General features: G+C 37.6%; 3 protein-coding genes across 3 annotated transcripts; all 3 read left to right on the forward strand.

Moving 5' to 3' along the window:
• The first annotated feature begins 301 nt into the window (after window positions 1-301).
• LOC141832286 (NADH dehydrogenase [ubiquinone] 1 alpha subcomplex subunit 6) lies at window positions 302-3,316 on the forward strand. Its single transcript, XM_074719778.1, has 2 exons — window positions 302-594; window positions 2,904-3,316. The coding sequence occupies exons 1-2, from the start codon at window positions 379-381 to the stop codon at window positions 3,087-3,089; spliced, it is 402 nt and encodes a 133-aa protein (XP_074575879.1). The 5' UTR covers window positions 302-378; the 3' UTR covers window positions 3,090-3,316.
• Window positions 3,317-5,903: 2,587 nt separating this feature from the next.
• On the forward strand, window positions 5,904-9,408 carry LOC141832466 (uncharacterized). Its single transcript, XM_074719974.1, has 8 exons — window positions 5,904-6,934; window positions 7,022-7,154; window positions 7,251-7,466; window positions 7,697-7,852; window positions 7,938-8,190; window positions 8,360-8,757; window positions 8,844-8,960; window positions 9,049-9,408. The coding sequence occupies exons 1-8, from the start codon at window positions 5,931-5,933 to the stop codon at window positions 9,406-9,408; spliced, it is 2,637 nt and encodes an 878-aa protein (XP_074576075.1). The 5' UTR covers window positions 5,904-5,930.
• A 7,573-nt stretch (window positions 9,409-16,981) lies between these two features.
• Window positions 16,982-18,734, forward strand: LOC141831521 (beta-glucuronosyltransferase GlcAT14A-like). The gene is made up of 4 exons (XM_074718893.1): window positions 16,982-17,625; window positions 17,705-17,780; window positions 17,851-17,966; window positions 18,034-18,734. Exons 1-4 carry the CDS (start codon window positions 17,085-17,087, stop codon window positions 18,534-18,536), a joined length of 1,236 nt encoding a protein of 411 aa, XP_074574994.1. The 5' UTR covers window positions 16,982-17,084; the 3' UTR covers window positions 18,537-18,734.
• Window positions 18,735-25,611: the final 6,877 nt, after the last annotated feature.

A 25,611-nucleotide genomic window follows, 5' to 3' on the forward strand; every position in this document is an offset into this window, starting at 1 on the left:
AACAATATGATTAAATTTGGGATGTCTGACGAGGGTATCTAGGTGTTTGTTTCCTAAATGGAGATCGAGTTTTATGATGAATCAAGAATATCGTTAGGATTTGATTTTTTTTAAAAATAAAAATCTGTATCTCTATTATTATCCGTTATTATAAAGGCTATAAGACTTTTTTTTTAAAAAAAAAACCATTTTTTGGGATATTTTAGAATTTAGGTTTACGAATTATGTTGGGCTTTCGGCCCGCATTTTAGATGGGCTATAGATTCCCTAGGTGAGGGCTGCAGGCACAGAAGGGGCGAAATCTATCGACAAGGGGAGGAGGGGGCTACGCTTGTTGCTAGAGGGTTCGTGTGCTGGAGAAGAGAGTGCAGGAGGGTCATGGCGTCTGCGGCGTTGAAGATGGTTAAGGTACCTCCCAACTCGGCCAGCCTGGAGGAAGCGCGCAAGCGTACGATCGACTTCTTCAAGACTGCCTGCCGATCCCTCCCCACCGTCATGGAGATCTACAATCTCGACGACCTTGTAACCACCTCCCAGATTCGTTCCACCATCTCCGCGGAGATACGCAAGAACGCTCACATCACAAACCACAAGGTGCTCCTCGTCTATCTTTTCCTTTTTGTTCGATCTTTGAACATAACAATATCTTCTTTTTTTGGGTCATTGGAATTGATTATTTTTTTGGTGGACAAACACGTATTGGTCTGGTGATGCATTGTAAAATCTGAAAGTACAATTTTGAAGTTTTATGATGATATATTTTCGATCAACTAGTCAGTACGATTTTGAGGTTTTCTGATGGTATATTTATGATCAACTAGTCATGTTTGGAACATTAGATAAATAAAATGTAATTAAAAGAGATAGCAATGTTGCAAATGGAAGTTTTGGCACTGAAATGTGAGGATGTGAACTAGTTTGGTAATAAATTTTCTTGTAATAACTTGCTATAAACCACTCAGGATGGATATAAGTAAGAACATGGGATACCTAATGTCTGTGCTTTGGTTATTATATTTACAATATTCACTGGATAATGCAATTACTTTCCTAACTTATAGTTGGATCTATCTAATTTACTCTGCATAATTCTCAATTAATTCAGGTTCAAGGAATTTATTAAACCATAATATTGAGGCAGACAATATTTGACCATCAAGGTTGTATTAGTATCACCTTCATTGGCATTTGACTAAGCGTTTGACTAAATGGTCAACATCTTGTTCAATGTCAAAGTTTTAGAATTTTGGTTCAACTTCAACTTCTTTCCCTATGGTTGCTGTGTAATTTGAACATCACGATGCTAAGTGGCTTCTAATGTCTGATAATGATAACACAATATTAGAATTAGTCATTTGAAAGTTTGTTTAGGGACTTTCCATGCTTCAGTCTTGTATCATAGATTGAGTATCATCTAAGATTCAAGCAATTGAAGTCTAAGATTTTAAATGATTAGAGGTCTTTGTATTGTATTGTATAATGACATGTAGGCAAAGGCTTCAAGGTTTAAGTTTCATGCACCTAGCATGGGAACTCTTAAGAGGCAACTCATGTCCTCAAGCTAAACCAACCAAGTTTGTCTCCCAGATTTTGATCCATCGTAAACTTGGTCCAATTCTAAGTCATTAGCCAGTGTGAGTCAACCACATCATTTGGTATGTTCAAGGACTTGGATTGTAATTTTGACTACTGTGCAGTAGATATGCCATAACAGCATTAACAATGAAAAAACTTTAACACTTTTTTAAATACAAAGATTCAAAGTTGGTTGTTGTATATTTTATATCTACAAATTTTAAGTTACTTTTTGGTATTTTTACTTGTAGTTTAACTCTAGGACTGTATATGCTGTGTTGAGTTTTGAATTATGTGTTGAAAATTTTTAGCGTTTTTGTGTCCTACCTGAGAAAAATTTCTAGCTCCACCACTAAAGACCAAGGGAGAGCAGGGTGTGAAGCTCTACGAAAAAAACTGTGGAAGTGAAGATTTGGTAGGGAAGCATGATAGACGTTGGTTTTCTGCACTTTAGATTTGATGTTTCTATTTTGAAGATGACCACAAGAGGCTGGAGGAAAAGTCATAGAAGAATAGAGTTAATTCCATAGCATGCTTAGGGAGATGATAATGACTTGTAAGAGCATGGATTGTGTAGTTGGAGGGAGCCTCCATCTAAAGTCGTGGAATTGGGGGCAATGTTGGACAGGTGGGGAGGTTGCAGATGCTGGTGAGACAAGTGATTGATGCCCATTGAGGGAGATTGAGAAAGAGTAAATACAAAGGGAAAGCAGGTATGGGCTTTTTTGACTGCTAGCTGGTTGATATGCCATTTACGTTAACTAAATTATGAATTTTTTAAAACTAGTACTGGACAAGAGAGTATACAGTTTAGCTTGAAAAAATCACACCAAAGTCTGCAACAATTTCAACTTTGACTAAATTTGTTTAAACACGCTTCATGCTAGATTAGGATGCCAGGTTAGTTATTGTCACCCTTGTATTAAACAATCTAATTGGATTATAAATTATTGATTGGATGATTATGTTTCTTCAAAGAAGGTCCAGATTTCCATTTTTTTTCTAGGGGGTACCTAAGGTGAATTCAGGTGCATAAAGTGTCTTATGGGCGTTCCATGTGTTGTTAGTTGTTACTTTTTTTTTTGCAGATCCTGTGGCTCTTAGTCTTTTTGTCTATTAATGAATATTTGTGCTCCCTAATGGTCTAGTTTTTTTTTTTTAATAAAAAAAACCTCCTTAAGCAATCTATTTGGCAAATATTGCCACTGTAAGAACAAGTGCAACACTAGACAATGGAAAGAAACACCGACATACGGTAGAACCCTACTGTGTTATTTGTGTTCTTTTATTTCACTGTATTCTGACTAAAATGTTTATGTTCTAAACAGGTTATTGATTTGCTTCTTCTCAAGGCAACAGAAGAACTTAGCAACATAGTTTCCCATTACAAGCAGCGGCACCATCTGATCGGGCAATATGTTGTTGGACGTGGAGGGCTCATCCAAGAAACAGAGGAAAAGGACAAAGGAATATCTGATTTTTTGAAGCAGTTCTACACCACGAACTATTTCTGAAGCATTTGAAGACTGAAGAATCAATTTCCCCATAATTTTCTTGGTGATAAACCTCGTAAGCTTCCAGGATTATGCAAGGAAACAATTTCTAATTCTGCGCATTTATGTCTTCGTGTCTCTCAAGTTTCTATTTTATGAATAAAAAAATCATGATAATTGCATGAACGTGTTCTGAGTATTGAATTTTGTTTGCCAAGTAAATCCCCATGAATCAATTGTTTTACTCATCGTCTGTCTCTTTGCAAATGGAAAATGGCATTTAGTTGGTTCTGCAATTCTACATTCCACACATTACTTTCCAACAAACGACTAAAATTGCCACCATGTCCTTCATCAAGTAATCATTCAGGCCATGTCCACATGTAAACCCAGGTTTCAAACCTCTTTGACTTCATATGATGTGTTATTTGCATGCAATATGGTACAGGTGGTTTTATTTAATGCCAAAATTATAAATGTAGTCATGTTCTTTGATTTTTGCAAACGATATTTTTAAACATTTTTAATGCCATGCCTCTTTTCTATTAGTTGTTTTTTTTTAGTTGAAGAGTTTCTAGTTATAACGCACAAATGGTTGCACTCTGTACTTTCTGCAACCACACAATAAATTCTTGGTGAATTTAACAAAGATCAATGATACTCATTTGTGAATGTTAAATCCTCATCTAGAAAAGTATTTGATCTCACTGTTAGATTGTGGTTCTTATACTTTAGCACCATCAGATCATCGCCATTTAGGCACACTTATGCCTACAGCTCATGTATGCCCTCTGCATCCTTGTCGAAGCGGAATGAGTTATGGAACTTTGCACACCAGGAGAAGGCAAAGAAGAGAGACACATATTAACTAACTGTTGCATCATAGTTTTCTAAGGTAAGTATTGGAAACTAGGGCCTAGAGATTACACTAGTAAGCATGTGGTTGCATTGCCAATGTTCTATGGCCCGACCATAGGAGGTCGAGTCATTTATTACTTAATCTCAATATTGCTAAGTTTGAAGGAATTTACTTATAATTGGCCTCTCAACATGTGTTTGCATTCTTGAACTATCCATGATACAGTATGCTTGCTTAATTACTGATTCAACATTAAAGATCTAGGGACACATGTGCCATCTTCTACCAAATATTGTTTGAATAGTGATTTTATCAGTTTTATGTTTATCATTTTGTCATTTATACTCAATGGTACAGAAGTTATTAATGCTAAGAGTACGTTAAGTTCCTCAAGTCAGATTATACGTTTTAACTTATTTAGCTATTTTATGAAAAAAGGGTAAGTTCATTAATATTGAATTGCTTGAGAATACATTTCTCAGAATCTCCAGGAACCCAAAATGGAAAGTGTAGTTCTCATTTCGTCGCTTGTGTTGTAGCTTAAGTTGGCACGCAAAGATGTGTGTTTTACGAAGGCACGCAATTGGGTGGGAGATTGCTTCAAGTTTTGATCAACCGAATATATATATAAAAGATATAATAATTTTGAAATTTGTTTCTTCATATTATAATTTATTTAACATCACAACTATTTAAATTATTAAAAGAATAAATTTTAGGAATACTAAATATGACTCATTGAACATTAAGACTTTTAAATAGACTTATAGACCTCAATTTATATCATAAGTATAGATATTGAATATCAATGAAAAATTAAATTTGAAATTAATTTTCAAATATACTTGTAGTAATTAATTAATTTTTATTTATAACTTATTCTGTAAAAAAGTGGAATCCATCACTTTAGCGGCCCCACACGATCGATCCCATGACCATCTGTGAGGAGGTAAATTGAGAAACTGCAGTTGGTCATGACGCAGGAAGGTATTGTCTAGCTTCGTCAGGATTCAAACTCTTATCCTCTTCTGTAAGTCTGCTACGTCGTAACCAACTCAGCTATATCTTGAGGGCTTATTTATAACTTCTTGATCATATTGAATGAAGTTGTTACATGCATATTAATTGACTATATTAGTTAATGGTAGCTGGTTCTAAATATAAATGAATAGATTATATTTTTCATAAAAGTGGATAATTTCAATCATATTCATAAAAATTAATATGGTAGAAAACTTGAATTAAATTAAAATACTTTGAATATCTATATTTAGCTATGTATTTTAAATATATATGTCTGACAATTTAAAATTTGATTTTTACATGCTATGATTATTTTAGCATAGAAAATTTCTAAATAGCTACACAATCAGTTTTATTTCAAGAAGGATTATGTATGGAGCCGTAATGACGGGAAGAAGCAGGCCACCGAACTGTTCACTTGGAAGTGTCTACGTACATTACGAAAACCCTTTAAATAATTGTTCCAAAAACATGGCGTGATTCCGGGTCCCACAAATCTGGATGCAGCTCTGATTCTAAAGATCCAGCTACGCACGACGCCAGGAACGCATCTATTACATCCCCGGATCAAAATTCTAATGCTTCAAATGCCAGATTACTCTATAAACATGAGTAGCAAACCACAAAAACCAAGTTTGAAATAAAACAGATCTAACAATCTGAATAGCAGTCGGTGATTATCATCTCAACAAGCTTACAATTTGTCATTTTTTGGTTTTTTGCCCCACAGGTTTCGACTTACCGTAAACAAGAAGCTTTGAATTTGCCATGGACTGATGGACATGGTGTAAGAATTGTCCATGAATATGATACAAGAATACGTACATATGCAGTTAACTTGTCATGTAGTCTTCCATTGGGATCCACCTCTGCCAGTATATTCCGAACCAGCTGATGTTCGTAGACTTACATTCGTAGTTGAATCTCTGAATCTTTCCAACCAATAGGGAGAGGTGCCATCGCCTCCCAATTGCTCAGCCATGGCAGAGTTAAGGGTGTCCAATAAGCACCACAAGCACGTTAACAACCCCTTCCCTTCCACCCCCAACTGCCTGCCTTTCATGCACGGAAGGCTCTCCTTCAATCCGTGCGCGCTTTTGCGAGACCAGAGTTTCTGTATCGGGGATGATTTCCAGCTTTTCTGGAGCACTAAAAATGGCGGCCATCTTTCGATCTCGCACCGATCTCAGTTGAGCAGAAGCGTATGGTCTACAGTCCCTGGGAAGGCCTTTGTTTCGGCTGCAGCAGTTCAAACTCATGCCGAGGAAAGCAGAGGTTCCTTTGCTATCCATGATCGTGACGCTCACTTCATCTGCAAGCACCAAACAGTAGAAGAAATAAGAGTCGTTTGTGAGGCAGATTTTCAAAAGAAGGCTAATGATTTTGATCCGTTATTTGGGTTTCCAAATTCAAGCAATAAAGGCACTCCCGAGTTGATCGAGAAATCCCAATTCCCCATTCTGATGATCACAGGAAGGGTCTTCAGCCAGAAGACCAACTCAATGGCTAAGAAGAACTCTGGGAAGAAAAGCTTCAAATTCGGTCGTTCCAGGAAATCCTCACTTACAGCAAGGTACTGGTTTCTGTTTGAGCAGAAGAGTAAGAATCAAATTGGATTTCATCTGAAGTTTGGTGAATACGATAAGAAATGCTGCCCCAGCATCATGTACAAAGCAAGTAGAAAGATCTCCAGGTGGAAATTAATTCGAACGAGGCGCCCGTGGCTCATCTGCACGTCGAGTAATAAAGGTTTTGTTGCACTCTCATCGCATGATGAACAAGAGGGAAAGAAGGGGGTGACTACAGAGTTCAACAAAGTTTTTATCACACATGCAAGCGATGAACATGAGAGATTCTATGGGTTTGGGGAGCAGTTTTCCCGTGTTGAGTTCAAAGGAAAGAGGGTGCCCATACTAGTGCAAGAGCAAGGCATTGGAAGAGGAGACCAACCCATCACCTTTGCTGCCAATTTGGTCAGTTACAGGTACTAGACATGATTGGCTGCAGCATCATCTAGAATTGTAATGCAAAAAATATATATATTTATAAGTTCTACGTTTTACACTGGCAGATCTGGAGGTGACTGGAGTACGACATACGCCCCTTCTCCATTCTACATTACCTCGAGAATGAAATCCCTCTACCTTGAAGGGTACAATTATTCAGTTTTTGATCTAACAAAGCCTGACAGGGTACAGATTCAGGTAGTTTTACTAGAACACTCAGAAAACCTTTATCTATGTTAATTATGTCTCCTTTTCTAAATGTGCAATAATGAGTTTTTCTTATTTGTATTACAGGTACATGGCAATTGTGCTCAGGGGAGAATATTGAATGGGAATTCACCTGTTGAACTCATAGAGCTTTACACAGAGACCATAGGAAGACCTCCTGTACTTCCAAGCTGGATTCTTTCAGGGGCTGTCGTCGGGATGCAGGGAGGTACAGAAGCTGTCCGCAGAGTGTGGGATCGATTGCAAGAATACGATGTTCCTGTTTCAGCATTTTGGTTGCAGGTGATTTAACTGTTTATAGAATCCACAAATAAGTTGAATTGTTCAGCTGAGTTAATTATATATCAATATATGTGGTGTTTGGATTTTATTAGCAGACAAATCTTGTTTAGGATGGATTCTTAGTTTAATTTTGATATTAGAATAATCACTAATGACTAGCTGAAACTTTTTAATCGGGAGAGGAATACTAATCGATGACACTGATCAAAAGTTAAATGATCACTTTGCAGGATTGGGTTGGCAAGAGGGAAACTGTAATTGGATCACAACTTTGGTGGAATTGGGAAGTTGATGAAAACCATTATGTCGGATGGAGAGTGCTAATCGATGATCTTCGTGCTCATGATGTTACAGTGATGGCATACTGCAATCCTTGCCTTGTTCAGGTAGATCACTTGTTCAAATCCTTCTACTCAAATGAGTAACAGATTCATTCACTAGTTGAATGAAAAATGAGACGGCAACTTGCAGACTGATGAAAAACCAAACAAAAAAAGGGACCTGTTTGAGGAAGCAAAGAGATTAGACATTTTAGTCAAAGACAAAGCTGGAAGAACATACATGGTACCAAATACAGCTTTTGACGTCGCAATGTTGGACTTCACCCACCCAGCAGCGAGTAGTTGGTTCAAGAAGATTCTGCATGAAATGGTGGATACCGGAATAAGGGGCTGGATGGCAGATTTTGGTGAAGGATTGCCTTTAGATGCTTACCTATATGCAGGTACTTATGATCTTGCTTTATCATAATTTAAACTTCACTGTAATATTAGAAATGATGTGAGTTACTTATTTACTACTAAAGATACAAAGTTACATGTAGCCCAATGGTTGTATATGATCAATTGTATCATTTACTTTGATGTTAACTGACCAACTGCTTCAACTCTTAGACGAAGACCCTATTCAAGCTCATAACAGATATCCTGAACTTTGGGCTAGAGTCAACAAGGAATTTGTGGACGAATGGCAATCAAACAGTCGTATTGAGGGAAGAGACCCAGAAGAAAGCCTGGTCTTTTTCATGCGTGCAGGTTTTAGAGGCAATCCCAAGTGGGCTATGCTATTTTGGGAAGGTGATCAGATGGTAAGTTGGCAAGCCAATGATGGAATAAAAAGCAGCGTAACAGGCCTGCTCAGCAGTGGAATTTCTGGTTTTGCCTTCAATCATAGTGATATAGGAGGTTACTGTGCAGTAGATATGCCTATTATCAGGTATCGGAGAAGCGAGGAGCTTCTCATGCGCTGGATGGAACTAAACGCATTCAGTGTAGTATTCAGAACACACGAAGTAAGCACCACAAGCTTAAGCTACAAAGAAATTCGCTTAAACAACACAAATTCCAAGCAATGCTAATGCTGTTGCCTCCTGTGCAGGGAAACAAGCCAGCTTCAAATTGTCAGTTCTACGACAACAAAAACACATTATCTCAGTTTGCACGCTGTGCCAAAATCTACAAAGCTTGGAAGTTCTACCGTATTCAACTAGTAAAGGTAAAGCCTTTTTCTATATGGGTGGACACATGCAAGCAAAAGCCCTTTCTGTTGATATCTGATGAGATCCTGTTGATGGTTTTATCAGGAGGCAGCAGAGAGAGGCATGCCTGTTGCCAGACATTTGTTCCTACATTATCCAGATGACAAGCATGTGCAGAGCTTGACGTACGAGCAGTTCCTTGTTGGGACAGAGATAATGGTAGCACCTGTACTGGACAAAGCCAGAAAGGAAGTCAAGGTTTACTTCCCTGCAGCAGGTGGGTGTTCCTGGCAGCACATTTGGACTGGAAAGATCTTCACCAGGCCTTTCAAACATCCAGGGCATGTACAAGGGTATGAGGCCCGGGTTGATGCTCCCATTGGCTACCCAGCTGCGTTTGTAAAGTGTGGCTCTCAGATCGGGGAAGAATTTCTAAGTAACCTAAGAGCTCTTAAAATATTATGAACACTAACTAATTCCTTGAAGAACTGGGGATGTAAAACTATCTCCACATACCTCTTACTTTGTTCCTTTTTCAGATTAAGTTTTTGAACAGAAAACAGATCGTGTAAGAATTTAGAGAAGATTAGGAGCGTTGGTAGGATTTAATTCTTTTGAACTGTGAAGGTGAGCTTATTCGATGAAGGAAATGAAGAAGAGAAGCTTACAAGACATAATTAAGGAGTCAACCATTCCAAACTCACTTTAAGAGGGAAAGAAACACAAAATATGAGAGGTTTAGTGCCTACTACAATGCCATTGAACCTTTTATAGTCCTTTACAGTGAATCAAAAATCAATTTTGTACTCCCTTACAGCAAGATAGACTAATGATTTATCAGAATAGTGCTTAAAATTGCTTTTCTTACACATTGTGCAAACGAGAGTTCTGCAGGGTAGAACAGTCGACGATGACATGGATAGGGGGTGTAATCGAACCAAGCCGAGCCAAACAATAAGAGGCTCGAGCTCGAGTTTGGTTTGTTTTTCCTAAACTCGAGTTTGGCTCGAGTTTGATTCGAGCTTTAATTCTTAAGCTCGAGTTCGATTCGTAATGAAATTAAATAGTTCCCGAACGGTTCGAGCTCGGTTTAAAAAAAGGCTCGTTTAAAGTTAAACGAGTTTAGTTCGAGCTCGGTTCAAAATAACTTGTTTAAAAGTTAAACAAGTTTAGTTCGAGCTTGACTCATTAATATATAATATTTATAATTCATGTAATATATATATATATATATATATATATATATATATATATATATATATATATATATATATATATATATATTACAAGTCTCTTCACAACTTTCGTTGTTCACCCATCACATGTGGATCGGTGGGTTTCTTATAGTTGGTGCTGCTGCACATGCAGCAATTTTTTCGTGTCCTTAGACACCGCGATGCAATCATATCACATCTTAACTGGGTATGTATATTTTTAGGTTTTCACAGTTTTGGCTTGTATATTCATAATGATACCATGAGTGCTTTAGGGCGTCCCCAAGATATGTTTTCAGATACCGCTATACAATTACAACCCATCCTTGCTCAATGGGTACAAAACACCCATGCTTTAGCACCTGGCATAACAGCTCCTGGTGCAACAGCAAGTACCAGCTTAACTTGGGGAGGTGGTGAGTTGGTAGCAGTAGGCGGCAAAGTTGCTTTGTCTGCCAACTTTCCATTTAAAAGCTAAACGACAAAGGTGACGTACAGAATCAAGCCGCAGAACAGTTATAGGGCACGTCGCCGTTGCCCCCTAGATACCGCCCTACCGGCATAGGTGTCAGCGATATCTAGGTTCTGTCCTCTCGGATACCACCATAGTCTGTTCCTCTGACAGATGGAATGTTCTCCCTCGTAGGTATATCAGTTCCTATGCAGGTACAAGCTTTCTCTCTCGACTCTAGCATTTGACAACTACTACTACGACTGCTTCTTCTTGCTCTAGCCTCCGCCGGAAATTGACTTGAGCGTCGGAGTGGCCTGCCGGGACTCCCCGGCACCAGCTAATCTATTTGTTTGTGGTGATCTTTCAGATCCTCGCTCTCTCGGGGCCCGTTATGGTTGACATAACATTTCCTTGATTGGTGGGTTGACTGTTGGCGGCTTTTGGCCGGAATAGAGATAAAAAATTGTCTCTGGAAAATTTTTTTCTGTCTCTAAACAATGTTTTGAGACAGAATATTTCATCTCAAAAATCTGTCACTAAAAGCCCTGTGTCTAATTTTGAGATAAAAATATTTTATCTCTAATTTCAAAAATAAATTGAAAATTTATTTATAAATCTTGTTTTTAATTTACTAAATGAAATTAATTTCAAATATAAATTCTTTACAATTTATCTCTAATTTTGTATTAAATTCATCTTCGTCTAATATTTCTGTCATTAACCTATCTAAGCATATATTTGTCTATCTATCCTATGTGCATTATTCCTATATTTCTTATCTATATATTAGATTATAAGAAATAATCACACATTTCAAATAAATTAGAAATATTTAAAATAATTAAATAATTAATTTTTGACTTTGCAAGATTCGATCCCTGCCCACCTTAGTAAGTCTGTTTCGTCGTAATTAACTAACTTAATTATATCCTAAAAGCGAGTGACTATAACTCAATTGACTAATTTTTATATTATCTTAGTAGTAATAATTTATACTTTACCCATAATAAAGAAGAACAAATCATTTTTATTAAAATGAAATAAATTAAGAATTTCATAATAAATTCATCTTCACTTATATAAATTTGAATCAAATTTTATTTTTTAAAAAAATTATCTCTAATTTATATAAATTTAAAATAGATTTATTTTTATCTCAAAATTTTTAAAAATTTTAAATAGATTTGTTAATAAAAATTATATAATTTTAAATTTTATTTGTAATTAGTATTTATTTTTATTTAAAAAATTTTATTTCAAATTTATTTTAACTTCCATCTCAAATTTCTTATCGTACATTATATTTTTTTAAAGTAAAATGGATTAATATTTTCGTAGTAAATTCGTCTTTGATTTATATAAATTTAAAACAAATTTTAATATCTGTCTTAAATTTTTATTAAATTTTAAACAAATATTTTGACAGAAATTATACGGTCTCAAATTTTATTTATAATTCACATTTATTTTTTAATAAAAATTTATATATAATTTCGTATCAAATTTGTTTTAAATTCTGTCTTAATTTTATTTCTAAATGTTATATTTTAATTTATTAAAGTGAAACAGATTAGTAATTTTGTAGTAAATCCGTCTCTAATTTATTTAAATCTAAAATAAATTTTAATTCCATCTTAAATTTTTATTAAATTTTAAATGGTTGTTTTGACAGAAATCATATGGTCTTAAATTTCGTTTATAATTTATATTTATTTATAAAAATTTATATATAATTTCATATCAAATTTGTTTTAAATTCTGTCTTAATTTTTTTCTTCAAATGTTATATTTTATTAAAGTGAAATGGATTAGTAATTTTGTAGCAAATCCATCTCTAATTTATATAAATCTAAAATAGATTTTAATTCCATCTTAAATTTTTATTAAATTTTAAATGGATAGTTTTATAGAAATCATACAGTCTCAAATTCTGTTTGTAATTTATATTTATTTTTGTTTATAAAAAAATTTATATATAATTTTATACAAATTTATTTTAAATTTCATCTCAATTTTTTTCCCCAAATGTTATATTTTATTAAAGTGAAACAGATTAGTAATTTTGTAGCAAATCCGTCTTTAATTTATTTAATTCTGAAACAGATTTTAATTCTGTTTTAAATTTTTATTAAATTTTAAATGGATGTTTTGATAAAATCTCAAATTCCGTTTATAGTTTTTATTTATTTTTGTTTATACAAATTTATATATAATTTCGTATCAAATTTATTTTAAATTATGTTTTAATTTTTTTCAAATGTTATATTTTATTAAAGTGAAATAGATTAATAATTTTGTAACAAATCCATCTCTAATTTATCTAAATCTGAAATAGATTTTAACTTTATCTTAAATTTTTATTAAATTTTAAACGGATATTTTGATAGAAATCATACGGTCTCAAATTCTGTTTATAATTCGTATTTATACAAATTTTATATAATTTCGTATCAAATTTATTTTAAATTTTGTTTCAATTTTTTTTAAAAATATTATATTTTATTAAAGTGAAATGGATTAATAATTTTGTAATAAATCCGTCTCTAATTTATCTAAATCTGAAACAGATTTTAATTCTGTCTTAAAAATCTATTTTTGAAGTTCTATTTTCTTGTAATGTCAGACGTATTTTGCACCCTCAAAGTCCCTTCAATAGTTGCCTCTCTAGCTTACTTACTCAAATCACACTTTCAGAACATTAATAATATTATGTTGTAACAACTAATGAACAATAATTGTCATGATATGATATGAAAATTTCATTTCTGATCAATATTAATTAATATTATATTGTAGCTGTTGTTATTACAATATAAAAAATTTATGTCTGATTAACATTATATTATAGAAATTATAAAATTATAATTATTATAATTGTGTAATTGTAGTAGTTATATATATAAAATCATAGTTGGTATAATTGTATGATCTCATAACTACTATAACATTATCAAAAATAAAAATAAGTTGAGGTGGGATGGATGCTATTTCGATAATAAATTAAAAAACAATATTCTTTCGATGATTCTAATAAAAAGTAACATCTTTTTAATTTTTAATCTAAAATGAACATTATATAGCTATTATTAGGAAACCTTTTATTTTAGCAAAGCACTATTAATTGCATGATAAAGCTCTTTAACTCCTTGACCCCTTAACTTTTGCATAAAGAATTTAGAAACATTTCTGTCTTTTTTGGGCACAAATAATTATGTAATTGTGATTATCAGGGCAAATTATTGATTGGCCAGCCAAACAAAATTGTAAATTAAATACAGTAGCCGTTAATAAATAATTAATTAATCACAACTGTAAATTAAACCAAATTACAAAAACGTTGGTCGCCGTCCACACGCTTCTCAACATCCACGTGTCCTCCTTCGCCTGCCACGCAGCTGCCGGAAGCGAAACGTACCCTCTATTACGTTACGGAAACCGCCGGCGATGGCGTCCAACGGTAGCATTTGGCTCCCCTGTTTCTATTTAAGCCTCCAGCTAGCGCGCATTACTCTACTCAGCTGCTCAACGATGGCTTTGTCTTCGTCGTCTTCGAATGGCTTGGCGTTTTTGCTGCTGCTTGCTGTGGCTTTGCTGGATTCAGCTCGGGGTTGTGTGTTCTACGCCGGAGGAAGAGATGGATGGGTGCTGAATCCCTCGGAGAGCTACGGGCATTGGGCAGAGAGAAATCGGTTTCAAGTCAACGACTCCATTGGTTTGTGATCTTTTCTTTAGTTTTTGCAGTTGAATTTTGAGTTCAGGCGTTGATTCTTTCTGTTTTTTTTTTTTTTTTTTTTTGCAGTTTTTAAGTACAAGAAGGGGGAAGACTCTGTTTTGGTGGTGACGGAGCAAGACTTTTATTCGTGCGACGTGAGCAACCCGATCCACCAGGACGACGGCGGCGACTCCCGGTTTGTGTTCGAGCGGTCGGGACCGTTCTTCTTCGTCAGCGGCGAGCCGGGTAGGTGCGAGCGCGGGCAGAAGCTGGCAGTGGTGGTGATGGCCATGCGGCGACCACGCTGGCCGCCCGTCTCGGCCCCGCCTGCCCTGCCTCCGGTGCCGCCGCCGGGTGATGCTGCTCCGCCTCAGTTACCGCCGAGTTCGGCCCCTGTTTCTTCCCCTGCTTCGTCGCCACCTCGATGGGCACCTCAGTATCCACCTCTGCTTCCTCCGCCAGGGACTTTGCCGCCTGAAAGTTCCGGCGCTCCTGTTCTATCTCCGACGCTTCCACCGACTCTGCCAAGTCCAACCGGAGGAACCCCAGTCCCCGTGACGTCTCCAGTGCCGGCTCCTTCCGACCAAGCAGCGACCGGCGCCGGCGGTATTACCTCCGCGAAGTCGGTGCTTACAACAGTTTGGATAATCATGTCAATTGTGTTTCTTGTTTGATTTTTTTTCTTTTCTTTTTCTTTTATCCTTTGTTGATTGGTTGTTTTATAATAAAATGGTCTTTTAATATATATATATATTTCTGAATTTTATTTTTAGCTTATACGAGAAAACAAATTAGAATTATGATCAACTCCTTGTATGAATTAATCCAAATTATATATTTTAAATCCAAATTTTGGTTATTTTCAATTAGATATTAAAGCATTTAATAAGGCATCAAACTGTAAGATCCTTTAGTATAGTGGGTCATATAAGACTAAATGGGCTAGCCCATTTAAGGCCTGGTCCACTCCAGTCCATTTAAAGCCTGGCCGACTCAAAAATGATTATTTTTGCCTTTTATCTGAACATGCACAAAAAATTTAAATTATGAGGGTAGGTTATTATAGTTTTTTTATATTATAATTTTCAAAATATATTTAAAATTATTTATAATATATAAAAAACATGTTTTATTTTTTAAATTTATTTTTTAAAAAATAAATTAGATCAAGTTTGTCTTATTAAAATGTAGTCAATCGCTTAACTTAACATGCCTAAGTGCAATCAATTATTTGGCATGTTAAGTTAAGCGATTGACTACATTTTAATAAGACAAACTTGATCTAATTTATTTTTTTTTAAATATATAAAAACAATTAAGTTAAGCCTCTTCTACAAAGTGCAATCAATTATTTGGCTCAACACGAGCAAACACATATTTTTCGACAAAGCTTGCCCACCCTCAACCTCCTACCTAGACTAGATCAAGATCCTAACCTTTATTTATCAATCTTAGCAATCAATTGCGTGGCCCAACACGAGCAAACCCAAACCATGTCAAAACTATGCTCGTGCCAACTAAATCCAATAATATGACTCACGAAAAACCCTACTTCCATTCATACCTTAGATTAGAAAAAGTAGCATTTTCACGTATAAAAAAGGACAGTCCAGTACATAAAATTTTTATTAGTGTGAGGTTTCGGGTAAAGGATACACGTACTAAAAAAAATTCAAAGAAACATTCTCCACATGCACATATTAAAACTATATATTGGACTAGATTATTATCACATTCATCATCAAACTATTTTTTTGTTTTAATTTTCAAGCATTTTTTTGGGGAATTAGTGGAGGAATATCTTTGATTTTAGGGTTTATTTTATTTGCCATGTGATGAACCCTCCAATCCAAAGAAGTCGCCAAAAGCCGTATCTTGCCATCTAATGAATTCCCACGGCATCTCTACCTTGAAGCTCAAAGATTCCGAATCTTACCCAATCCAATAAAATTTCTTGCTATTTATTCAAATATAAACAAATATTTATTAATTCGCATCATAATTAATTTAATAAAACCGACTCGCCATCACTTTCAGTTCCTCGATGGATTGAAATTTACTTAATTAAAATTTGGTATTAGAATTAATTATGCCAACCGTTTCCCTATCTACTGCAAGCAAGCGTAAAGCGTTCTTCAACATCTTCTCACCTCCACTAAGATTATTAATTACTAATTACTATATTAAGGTGGAGATTAAATTCTTGGCTATATGTTGGGTTCGGCTCTCAAGTCAGCTCAGGCATACACGCATCCTCGTTTTTTCCGAGATTCAGAAGACAAAGTTTCATCTTTAACCCCACACTTTTCCAAATATTATATTTTACCTCCTGTAGTTTATAAAATGATTTTAAGGCTTAAGGATAATTTTTTAAATAAGTATTTAATAACTCGAAGAAAATTTCGTAAAATTAATAGACACACTAAAATTATAAAATCTACAAGGGGCAGAATGTTGAATTATGGGGCGTAAAATTGAAAAGATTACAAAGAGAGAGGGCTATAGTGAAATTTTCTTTTTTGAGAAATTATTTCGTTTTCATCCTTGGAATTTTCACGTTTCTACGATGACTCGTATTTTATTTTCTGGGTACGTGTTGTTCTTGAGATTTATGATTCTATAAATTGCAGTTTGTCATCGCCTTCGATTTTGAGAAATTATTTCTTTTTTTGTTCTTCTGTTGTAGTTTTGCTCTTCAGGTGTGCAGTGTGCGGCGTTTGCTTTCCATGGCCTGAGGTTGCAGGTGCACCGGCCGGTTCGCATGGACACCACGAAGCTCAAGGCGGCGTTCGTGAGACCCGACATGGAGCGCCGCCGCCTGTTGCTGCTGCTTCTAGTTTACATCTTTCTCGTCCTGCTCTCCGTCGCCGCTTCCACCATCGGCCTCCTCCCCTATTTCCGCACCGTCTTCTACCTTCCGTCGCCGCCGCAGGCGGCGGAGGCGTCGGGGCTGCAGGTCCCCCGGCTGGCGTACCTGGTCTCGGGGTCGAACGGCGACCTGGACCGGATGTGGCGCGCTCTGCGGGCGCTGTACCACCCGCGAAACGTCTACGTCGTCCACTTGGACCGGGAGGCGCCGGCGAGCGAGCGGCAAGCGCTGGCGGCGCGCGTCGCCAACGACAGCCTCTTCGCGGCCGTCGGGAACGTGATAGTGATAGAGAAGGCCAACATGGTCACCTACCGAGGCCCGACGATGGTGGCCAACACCCTCCACGCCTGCGCTCTGCTTCTGAAACAGAGCAACGACTGGGATTGGTTCATCAATCTCAGCGCCTCCGATTACCCTCTCGTCACGCAAGATGGTACCCGAAACCTCCCCTGTCGGAATCAATTTCTCATGAATTTGCAATTTCTGAACTCCGATCTTGACTCCGGTGGCAGATTTACTGCACGCTTTTTCAACCCTGCCGAGGAACATAAGCTTCGTGGAGCACACCAGCCAATTGGCGTGGAAAGAGTTAGTGAACTAGGTTGGTGTTTCTCGCAATCTGATGAACTAGCTACTAATTGAGTTGTCGAGTTTGCAGAGAACAGAGAGCGAAGCCGGTGATCGTCGACCCCGGATTGTATCTGAACAAGAAGACCGACGTGTTTTGGGCGTCGCAGAAGAGAGATTTGCCCACCGCATTCAAATTGTTCACAGGTGGATCCGTCTCTCGCTGATTGATCGATTGTTTGCGGTGTTTTGAATGGTTGGTCGACGATCTCAGGCTCTGCGTGGGTGGCGCTGTCGCGCGAGTTCGTGGAGTTCTGCGTGTGGGGGTGGGACAACCTCCCCCGGATCCTGCTCATGTACTACACCAACTTCATCTCGTCGCCGGAGGGCTACTTCCAGACAGCGATCTGCAACGCGCCGGAGTTCGCGGGCACGGTGGCGAACCACGACCTGCACTACATCCGGTGGGACGTGCCGCCGAAGCAGCACCCGCACCTGCTGACGGAGGAGGACATGCCGAGCATGGTGGGGAGCAACGCGCCGTTCGCGCGGAAGTTCCCGCGCGACGACCCCGTGCTCGACCGAATCGACCAGGAACTCCTCGGGCGGGGAAACGGGAACTTGGTCGTCCCCGGCGGGTGGTGCGCGGGGGACCCGCCGTGCTCCGAGGTCGGCGACGCGGCGGCGCTCCGACCAGGAAAGGGGGCCGAGCGGGTGGCGCAGCTGATGGATGCGATCGTCCGATCCGAGAAGTTTGCGCAAAGCCAATGTAGATAGCAATCGTCAAATTCGCCATGAATCCTCCTCGTTCTTGAGATAGCGGCTCTGTGAATGTTTTAGTGTGAAATAAATTAAACTCGTCGTAATTTAAAGCATGTTAATTCACATATATTACAATTGGCGAAGACAATCAAAGTTAGAAGGATTTTAATGTTATTATTTCAATCTTGAATGAAGAATCATTTTACTATTTAAGTCCTTTCATAAACATTTTATGATGGATTTTTATTTTTATTGTTATTGTCGACCATATACTCCACAAGATCAATTGCTTTGTTGGTTTCTTAGATTTCAAATTGCCTGAGGTATCCCATAAAAATGCTTTTTATCACTTAGGAGGTTTTCTGATTATGGGGCTGTTTCGGCGATAGACTGATCACTATAAAAAGTTTATTCAAGACAGTTTTAATTAAAGTGTCTTATCCCAAGTTATAAAGTATGGAGAAATGTGTTGCCTGAAGTTTCGGGTTCGAGTCCTTTTAGCAATATGTAATTGTTAATTGAGGTGCTGTTTCGATAGTAGACTCTTATCAACATAGTGGTATCGTTTAGACGGTGAGCAGATTTGGCTAAAAGACAGAATGAGGACAAGGGTTCGAATGACAATACCCTTCTGCCCGTTGTGGCCGTGGATCATGTGGAACCGTTAGGGTTACGAATTCCACCTTTTTGTAGAAGAAAAAAGAAGAGACTATTATTGGGTCGTGGCTAAGTCTAGGAGGGCTTCAATGCGATATTGATGGCGGAAAAAAGATCGAAGGGATACCATTGACACATTACGAGCTATATAATTTTGAGGATATGGTGCATATTGGGAATATTATGGATTTTGTAAAACACTCATTGGCTATCGTAGGATTTTAGAGATTATGCAGAGTTCTTGCCCCTAGGATGTCTGTTGAATCACTCTTGTTATGTGATTTCGGTGTTACCTTTATAATTCATCAACATGTGAACTTTGCAGGAGGACTTTAAGAACGGATGGTAGATATATGAGTAGATACTATGGTTGACATGTCGTAGTTTAGATTGAAGCAGAAATTGAATCTGTTGAAGGGTCGGTTGAGGATTCTTAACCAACAACATTTCAAGCACATTTCCTAACAAGTAAGGTGTGCTAAGAAGGATTTAGAAATTGCTAAATGAGGGGCCCCCCAATTAGCTAACTATAGCATGTTGCAGGTTTTTGCTAAACTTCTAGCAAAAATAGAGAGATAATTCTTATAGCAAACAGTCAAGTGTGCCTATCTTAGAGGCAGTGTTTATGATCTTGTCGAGCGCAATAACAAAAGGAACACTATTGTGGCAATAGCCAAGGCTTGTAGCAAATACACCACTAGTATGATGAAGGTAGCTGCGAAGTTTGTCCATCACTATGAGGTGCCATTGACGACCATAGTACCATGCTCAAGATTGACATTTAACATTGGCGATAAAGGAGCAATTCTCAGTCAAATGAAATAGAGCAACTTGGTACAGTTTGAGATTATAGAGGAAATCAAGAAAGTACTGCTTGCCATTAAGAATGACAAGGCACTTGGACTCGATGGATATGGTGTGAGGTTCTTTAAGGCAGCATGGGAGACGGTGGGGTCATATCTTCAAGATGTTGTCAGAGAATTCTTCACTTCTGATATATTATTGAGACAGTGGAACTATACATTCATTGCATTGGCTCTCAAAGTTGCACATGCCTCAATAATTATTGACTATTGGCTCATATGTTGTTGCATAGTTGTCTACAAGGTCATATCCAAGGTACTTGCAATGCGAATGACAACAATCATAGATAGTATTCTTGAGGTAGCTTAGGCAACCTTTGTTCAAGGTAGATCCATCGCAGAGTATATTCACTTCGCATAGGAGTTATTGAGGAAGTATATATGATAGGAAACAAGTATCTCCAACATGTATTCTTAAGGTAGACCTTCAAAAGACCTTTGACACGGGTGATTGGAGCTTCATGAGGACACCACTTTTGACTTTTTTATATCTTACATGGAGTGGATGATGGAATGGGTCACCACCATTTCTTTTTTGTTAACTATTAATGGGGGCATACATGGATATTTTCGTAGAACTAGAGGATAACGATAGAGTGATCCATTATCGTCATTCCCATTTAACTTATATTTTGAGGTGTTCTCTAGGATGCTCGAGACGTTACCATGTGGTTAGATTTTTTTACTTTCATTCGATGTGTGCTATGACTAGAGTCACTCATCTAATATATGCTAACGATTTTTTAGTCTTTGTCCGAGGGAATGAATCCACCATCATGCTTATGGAGGTTTGACGATTATACTAGACTACGAACTAACCTACACAAGTTCAACACCTACATGGCGGGGGTTGATGGTTGTACCAAGGTTTGGTTAATTTCTAGAGATTTCAAGCTTCTAGATTGGGACTTTCCTCTTCAAATACATAAGTATTAATGTTAGTGCAATTGACCTCTAAAGTTTGATGTTTGTTTGACAATATATCAAATGGGAGGTTGGTCACAGTTGACCAAGCTGGTGAGAGAATGCAAGTAAGTCAAGTTTAACTGAATGTTTGAAAATGAGTTGGTGAAAAATTTAAGTAGGTCAATGTTAACTAAATGCTTGATAATCTTGGAGGAGTGAATTTCAAGTAAGAGAAAAATCCTAATGGAATAACTTTAAATGGTGAGAAGTCTTAGAGGAGCAAACTCCAAGCAAGAGGAAAATACTAAGGGAGTGAACCTTAGGTAGTGAGAAGTCTTGAAGGAGTGAACTCTAAACAAGAGAAAAAACTCCAAGGGAGTGAACCTTAGGCAGAAGAAAAATCTTAAGTGAACCTTAGATAATAAGAAGTTTAGATGAGTAAACTCCAAGCAAGTATGATTGAAATAAAGTTTCAGATCGACTGTGCGGATCAACGTATTTGGTCGACCAAAGTATAATATTGTTAACATTGTTATACAAAAGTCTTAGTGGATCAGGTCGGTTGGATACTAAACAGAAGAAGTCTAAACAAGTCAAGTAGACCAGATGTTTGACAGGTAAACTCTAAGAGTGGAATGGAAAGGATGAGTCATCTTTATGGGGATAAACTTAGCCGTTGATCCGACTAAGAGTCCGATTAAGATTCCAAAGTCAAGATGGGACAATTAGATTACTATAAAAAAAATCATATTATATTGCATATGTACTAACTCGGTCTTGTAGGAGTCTGGGTGAATTGGATGTGTTGGTGCCCCGGTTAGTTTTGATGTGATCAACCGAGTTAAGTTAGGTCCTGTGGTGTTCTGATCCCTCTGCTAAGTGTGCAGGAACTTAGGTACGGAGGAAGTCGAGCGTAAGACGTAGCGGACGAGAAGGGATGCGCGGGGAAGTGAGCCGACGGGCTCGGTGCAATCTGAGGGACGCGGAAGCTACGGAAGAGTACGCCGGTGGAGCGAGGAGTGCGCGGCGTCCGAGGGACGAGAAGCCGGGAGGAAGCACGCTCGAAGGGCGAAAGGCCGGAGTCGGGTTCGGGTGAGCCTAACTCTGGTTGGCCAGAAATCACCCAAACGATCTACCTACAAAAAGTCAACTAAGTTGACTTTGACCAAGTCAAAATTTGACTTGGATCAGACTTGACCAAGTTGGAAGCTAGCATGGCTTAATTGGAGATAAACATTGGCAAATCCAACGTTGCATGAACGTTGTAAAATCCAATGTGCATGAACAAAGTTGGTTATTAATTGATAAAGCCTCTATTGAAGCCACGTGAACTTCAAGATAAAGCTTGGATGATGCCTTGACAAAGCTCGGTCAAAGATAAAGCTTTGACCAAGCCTTACACGATCAAAGCTTTAGCTTTGATTCAAAAAGCCTTGAGAGAATTGCTGTCAACGATCAAGTTCATCCAACGATCAAGATCGCATTTGAAAATCAATGGCTAAAAGAAAACTTATCAACGATCTACGGTTAGGATTTGTTTTCTTAGCCTATAAATAGACTTAGAGTTTTAGAGTAAGTGCATCAATTACTTTTGTCATTCTCTCTAAGTCTCTCTGTGCTACAAGTGTAAAGGCTTCTCCGCCTAAAGGAGATTTGTTTGAGCGTCAATTGTCTTGGAAGCAACGACCGAGTTGCAACCAAGTTTTTTTTAAAGGAGTGTCTATTCTGCGACTTTGTTTAAACCGTCTATTCACCCCCTCTAGCCGGTCCAACCCGATCCAACAGGATATTTTTCAAGTGACTAGAAGTGTAGGTGACCAGATCGTCTCCAAGCGCCTGAAGAGTAGTTTTGGCAAGATAGAATGGATAAGGCCACACTAGGGGCGCTTGAAAGGAGACCCAGGCGGCCTAATGTCCATGCACTCGTAACTGAATGCAAGCGAATGGAAGGATTGATTTTCAAATCAACAAACTGAATTTCCAAATCGACACGCTGAGGTGGAGTCACCTAGAAGGCTGTTCAAGCGACCGGAGAGAACCTACTCGAATTAAAATCAATCTGTGCTTAATTTACTAGTCAAGCAAAATCTGCTCATTTACTGCGCCGAGGTGAGTTCCAACAACTTACATTAACTTCTAATTTGCCGTTGTCGATATTTTTATTGTATTGCATTATTTATAATTGGAGAATTATTAAGTGTAACAATCTCTTACTTGTTGTAATCGTCTCCTCTTCTTTGCAAGTTCTTCGGGAAGAGAATTTTAATAATTTTCCGACCGAGGTAGTTCAGAGTGGATTACGGACCTTGGAGTAACAATTCTATAAGAGTTGTGAACTAAGTAAAACACTTGTGTTCTAATTCGTTTTCCCACCACAATCTTTGTTTTTAAAAAGGTTCTGAAAAGAAAAGCTTTTAAAATATGAGATTCACCCCCTCTAGTCTTTCTCAATCCAATAATTAATCCTCTGACGATAGCGTTCGATTGCGCATAGTTGATTATGACACCTTGATTGACTTAGTAATTGCTTGATTTACTTCTTGGTCGACACACACTCTCTCCTATGTGGGGAAGTCAGAGCTAAGTCAGGATGATCTTACAGGGTGTAGAGTGATTTAGCTTTCTATATTGTCAATCTACAGTGGTGTCATTGATAAGTTATATTCCATTTGTAGAGCTTTTGTGTGGATGTCTAAGCATCCTCCTATCTCTTGGGCTCTGCATTGTGTCTTTTGAAGGAGGAGGGAGGCTATGGACTATGAGATCTACAAATTCAACGTTGTTGACTAGAGCCATATGGGATATCCAACAAAAGGACATGCAATGGATACGGTAGGTGCATTATATGTATCTAACTAGATCTGATCTATAGGCATGGTAGGTGAAGGCAACAGACTTGTTGCTTATTAAGCAGTTATTTTAGATTAGAGATATCATCCTAGATTCTATAGGTACAATGGAGCAAACAACATCTATACTCAGCTATTGGTATGACTTGTCTTGATGAGGCACTACAGATGCACAAGGGTGGAACCAACCTAGTTGATCTACTCGAGTTGATTTTAGGCCCCTGGGCCTTCCTCTTTTTCTTATATTCTTCCTTTCTCCCGTCACTACAGCCTTCTTAATCTCAATGTTGCCCGCCGTCGTCAGCCCCTGGGCTAAAGCCTGAATAGGTTATAATGTGACTCCGCCCTTGTAGATGCATACAACTTCTTTCACCCAAGTACAATAGCTGGCTTGGACTATAGTGGTTTGGAGATCAAAGCATCATGCCGAAGCATAGTTTTGTGTTGGGGCTGCTCACTCATGGGCGTTTGCACACTAAGGATAGACTTTCTTATGTATCATGCAAGACCTATCGTCTATGCCAAGAGAAGGAAGAGAATCATGAGTACCTCTTCTTCAATTACTCAGTATTCGGTAGGAGATGAGCACCACGAGACGAATGTATACAAGTCTTCAAAAGGGAGAATATAGGCTCTAGGCTCGAGGCTCGAGGCGTATTGTAAAAATAAGGACCTTGGCTATATGTCTTGTAAGAGATATCTTATTTGGCAATGTAGTAACTGTTGGAATTTTAATGGAGTGCTGAATCTTGACAGGATGCTCATCAAGATTCCAACACATATGTTTAGATCTATGAACATAGAGATTGTACATTCTTCTTGGTTCTTTATATATTTACCTTATCCAAAAAAATATAAGATTGTTTGAAGGTGTGTGATAAAGGAGGGTGAATAACAAAACTCGTATGCAATGTTAGTATTCTATAAAAATAGGGCATAGCAGAAATAAAGAACACAACTAGAAAAATAATTAAATAAATAAGTGTGATGCCTTTGATTTACGTGGTTCACAGGCCCTAGACTATTACGTTCACAGCGTATGCATATAAAGCCCACTATTTTTCTCCTCTTCAGTTAAACACTAAATGTGGGGAAACCACTTACAACAATCAATAACTATAAGAGAATAATAAACACAATGAAGGCTTAGAGAATGTAGAATATATATGGGCATGATTGCACTTAATAGATTGTTAATTTCATAGCCCCTTGATCCCTTTTTATAGCATTCACATTGAATCCTCTCGATTGTTGATATGGCAACCATCAGTTGATTGAGCGTCACCGATCAGTCAACTCTTCTTGAATCTTATATGAATCGTGTTGTTGGAACTTTCATCTTCGAATCCATTTGAATTGATCGTTGGTTTGAACTATCAATCAACTTCGTAGTGCTTAGTCAACTGCTCTAGTTGATTGAGAAACATTTTGTTTATTCAAACGAACCTCAGTTGACTCATCTAGTTGACCAGATAATCTTTTGTTTGTTTGATAAGTTCTAATACCAACAATCATAGACGGATCTATCTTATGGCTGTCCTAGGCTCTAGCCCATCCCCCAAAAAAGTATAAGGGAAAAGATTCTTGCCATGTAGTTTATCACTGAGCTTCTATGAACCAATTAGGAATTTGCTTGAAGAATATCATTGAAAAAGCATCATCACTACTTTGTTGCTAACTTTGGGCATCAATAGAGGGTTGGAAATATATTTAACATGGCACAACATGAAATATCACCCTTACAATAATGATTTAAAAAAAAAACTTAACAAATTATATCCATAAAACAAGAAACAAGTAGTCTCCGTCTCAGTT

Source organism: Curcuma longa, chromosome 7 (assembly GCF_044706935.1).
Source record: "Curcuma longa cultivar G26 ecotype Majalengka, Jawa Barat chromosome 7, ITB_CL_G26_1.1, whole genome shotgun sequence".
NCBI lineage: Eukaryota > Viridiplantae > Streptophyta > Magnoliopsida > Zingiberales > Zingiberaceae > Curcuma > Curcuma longa.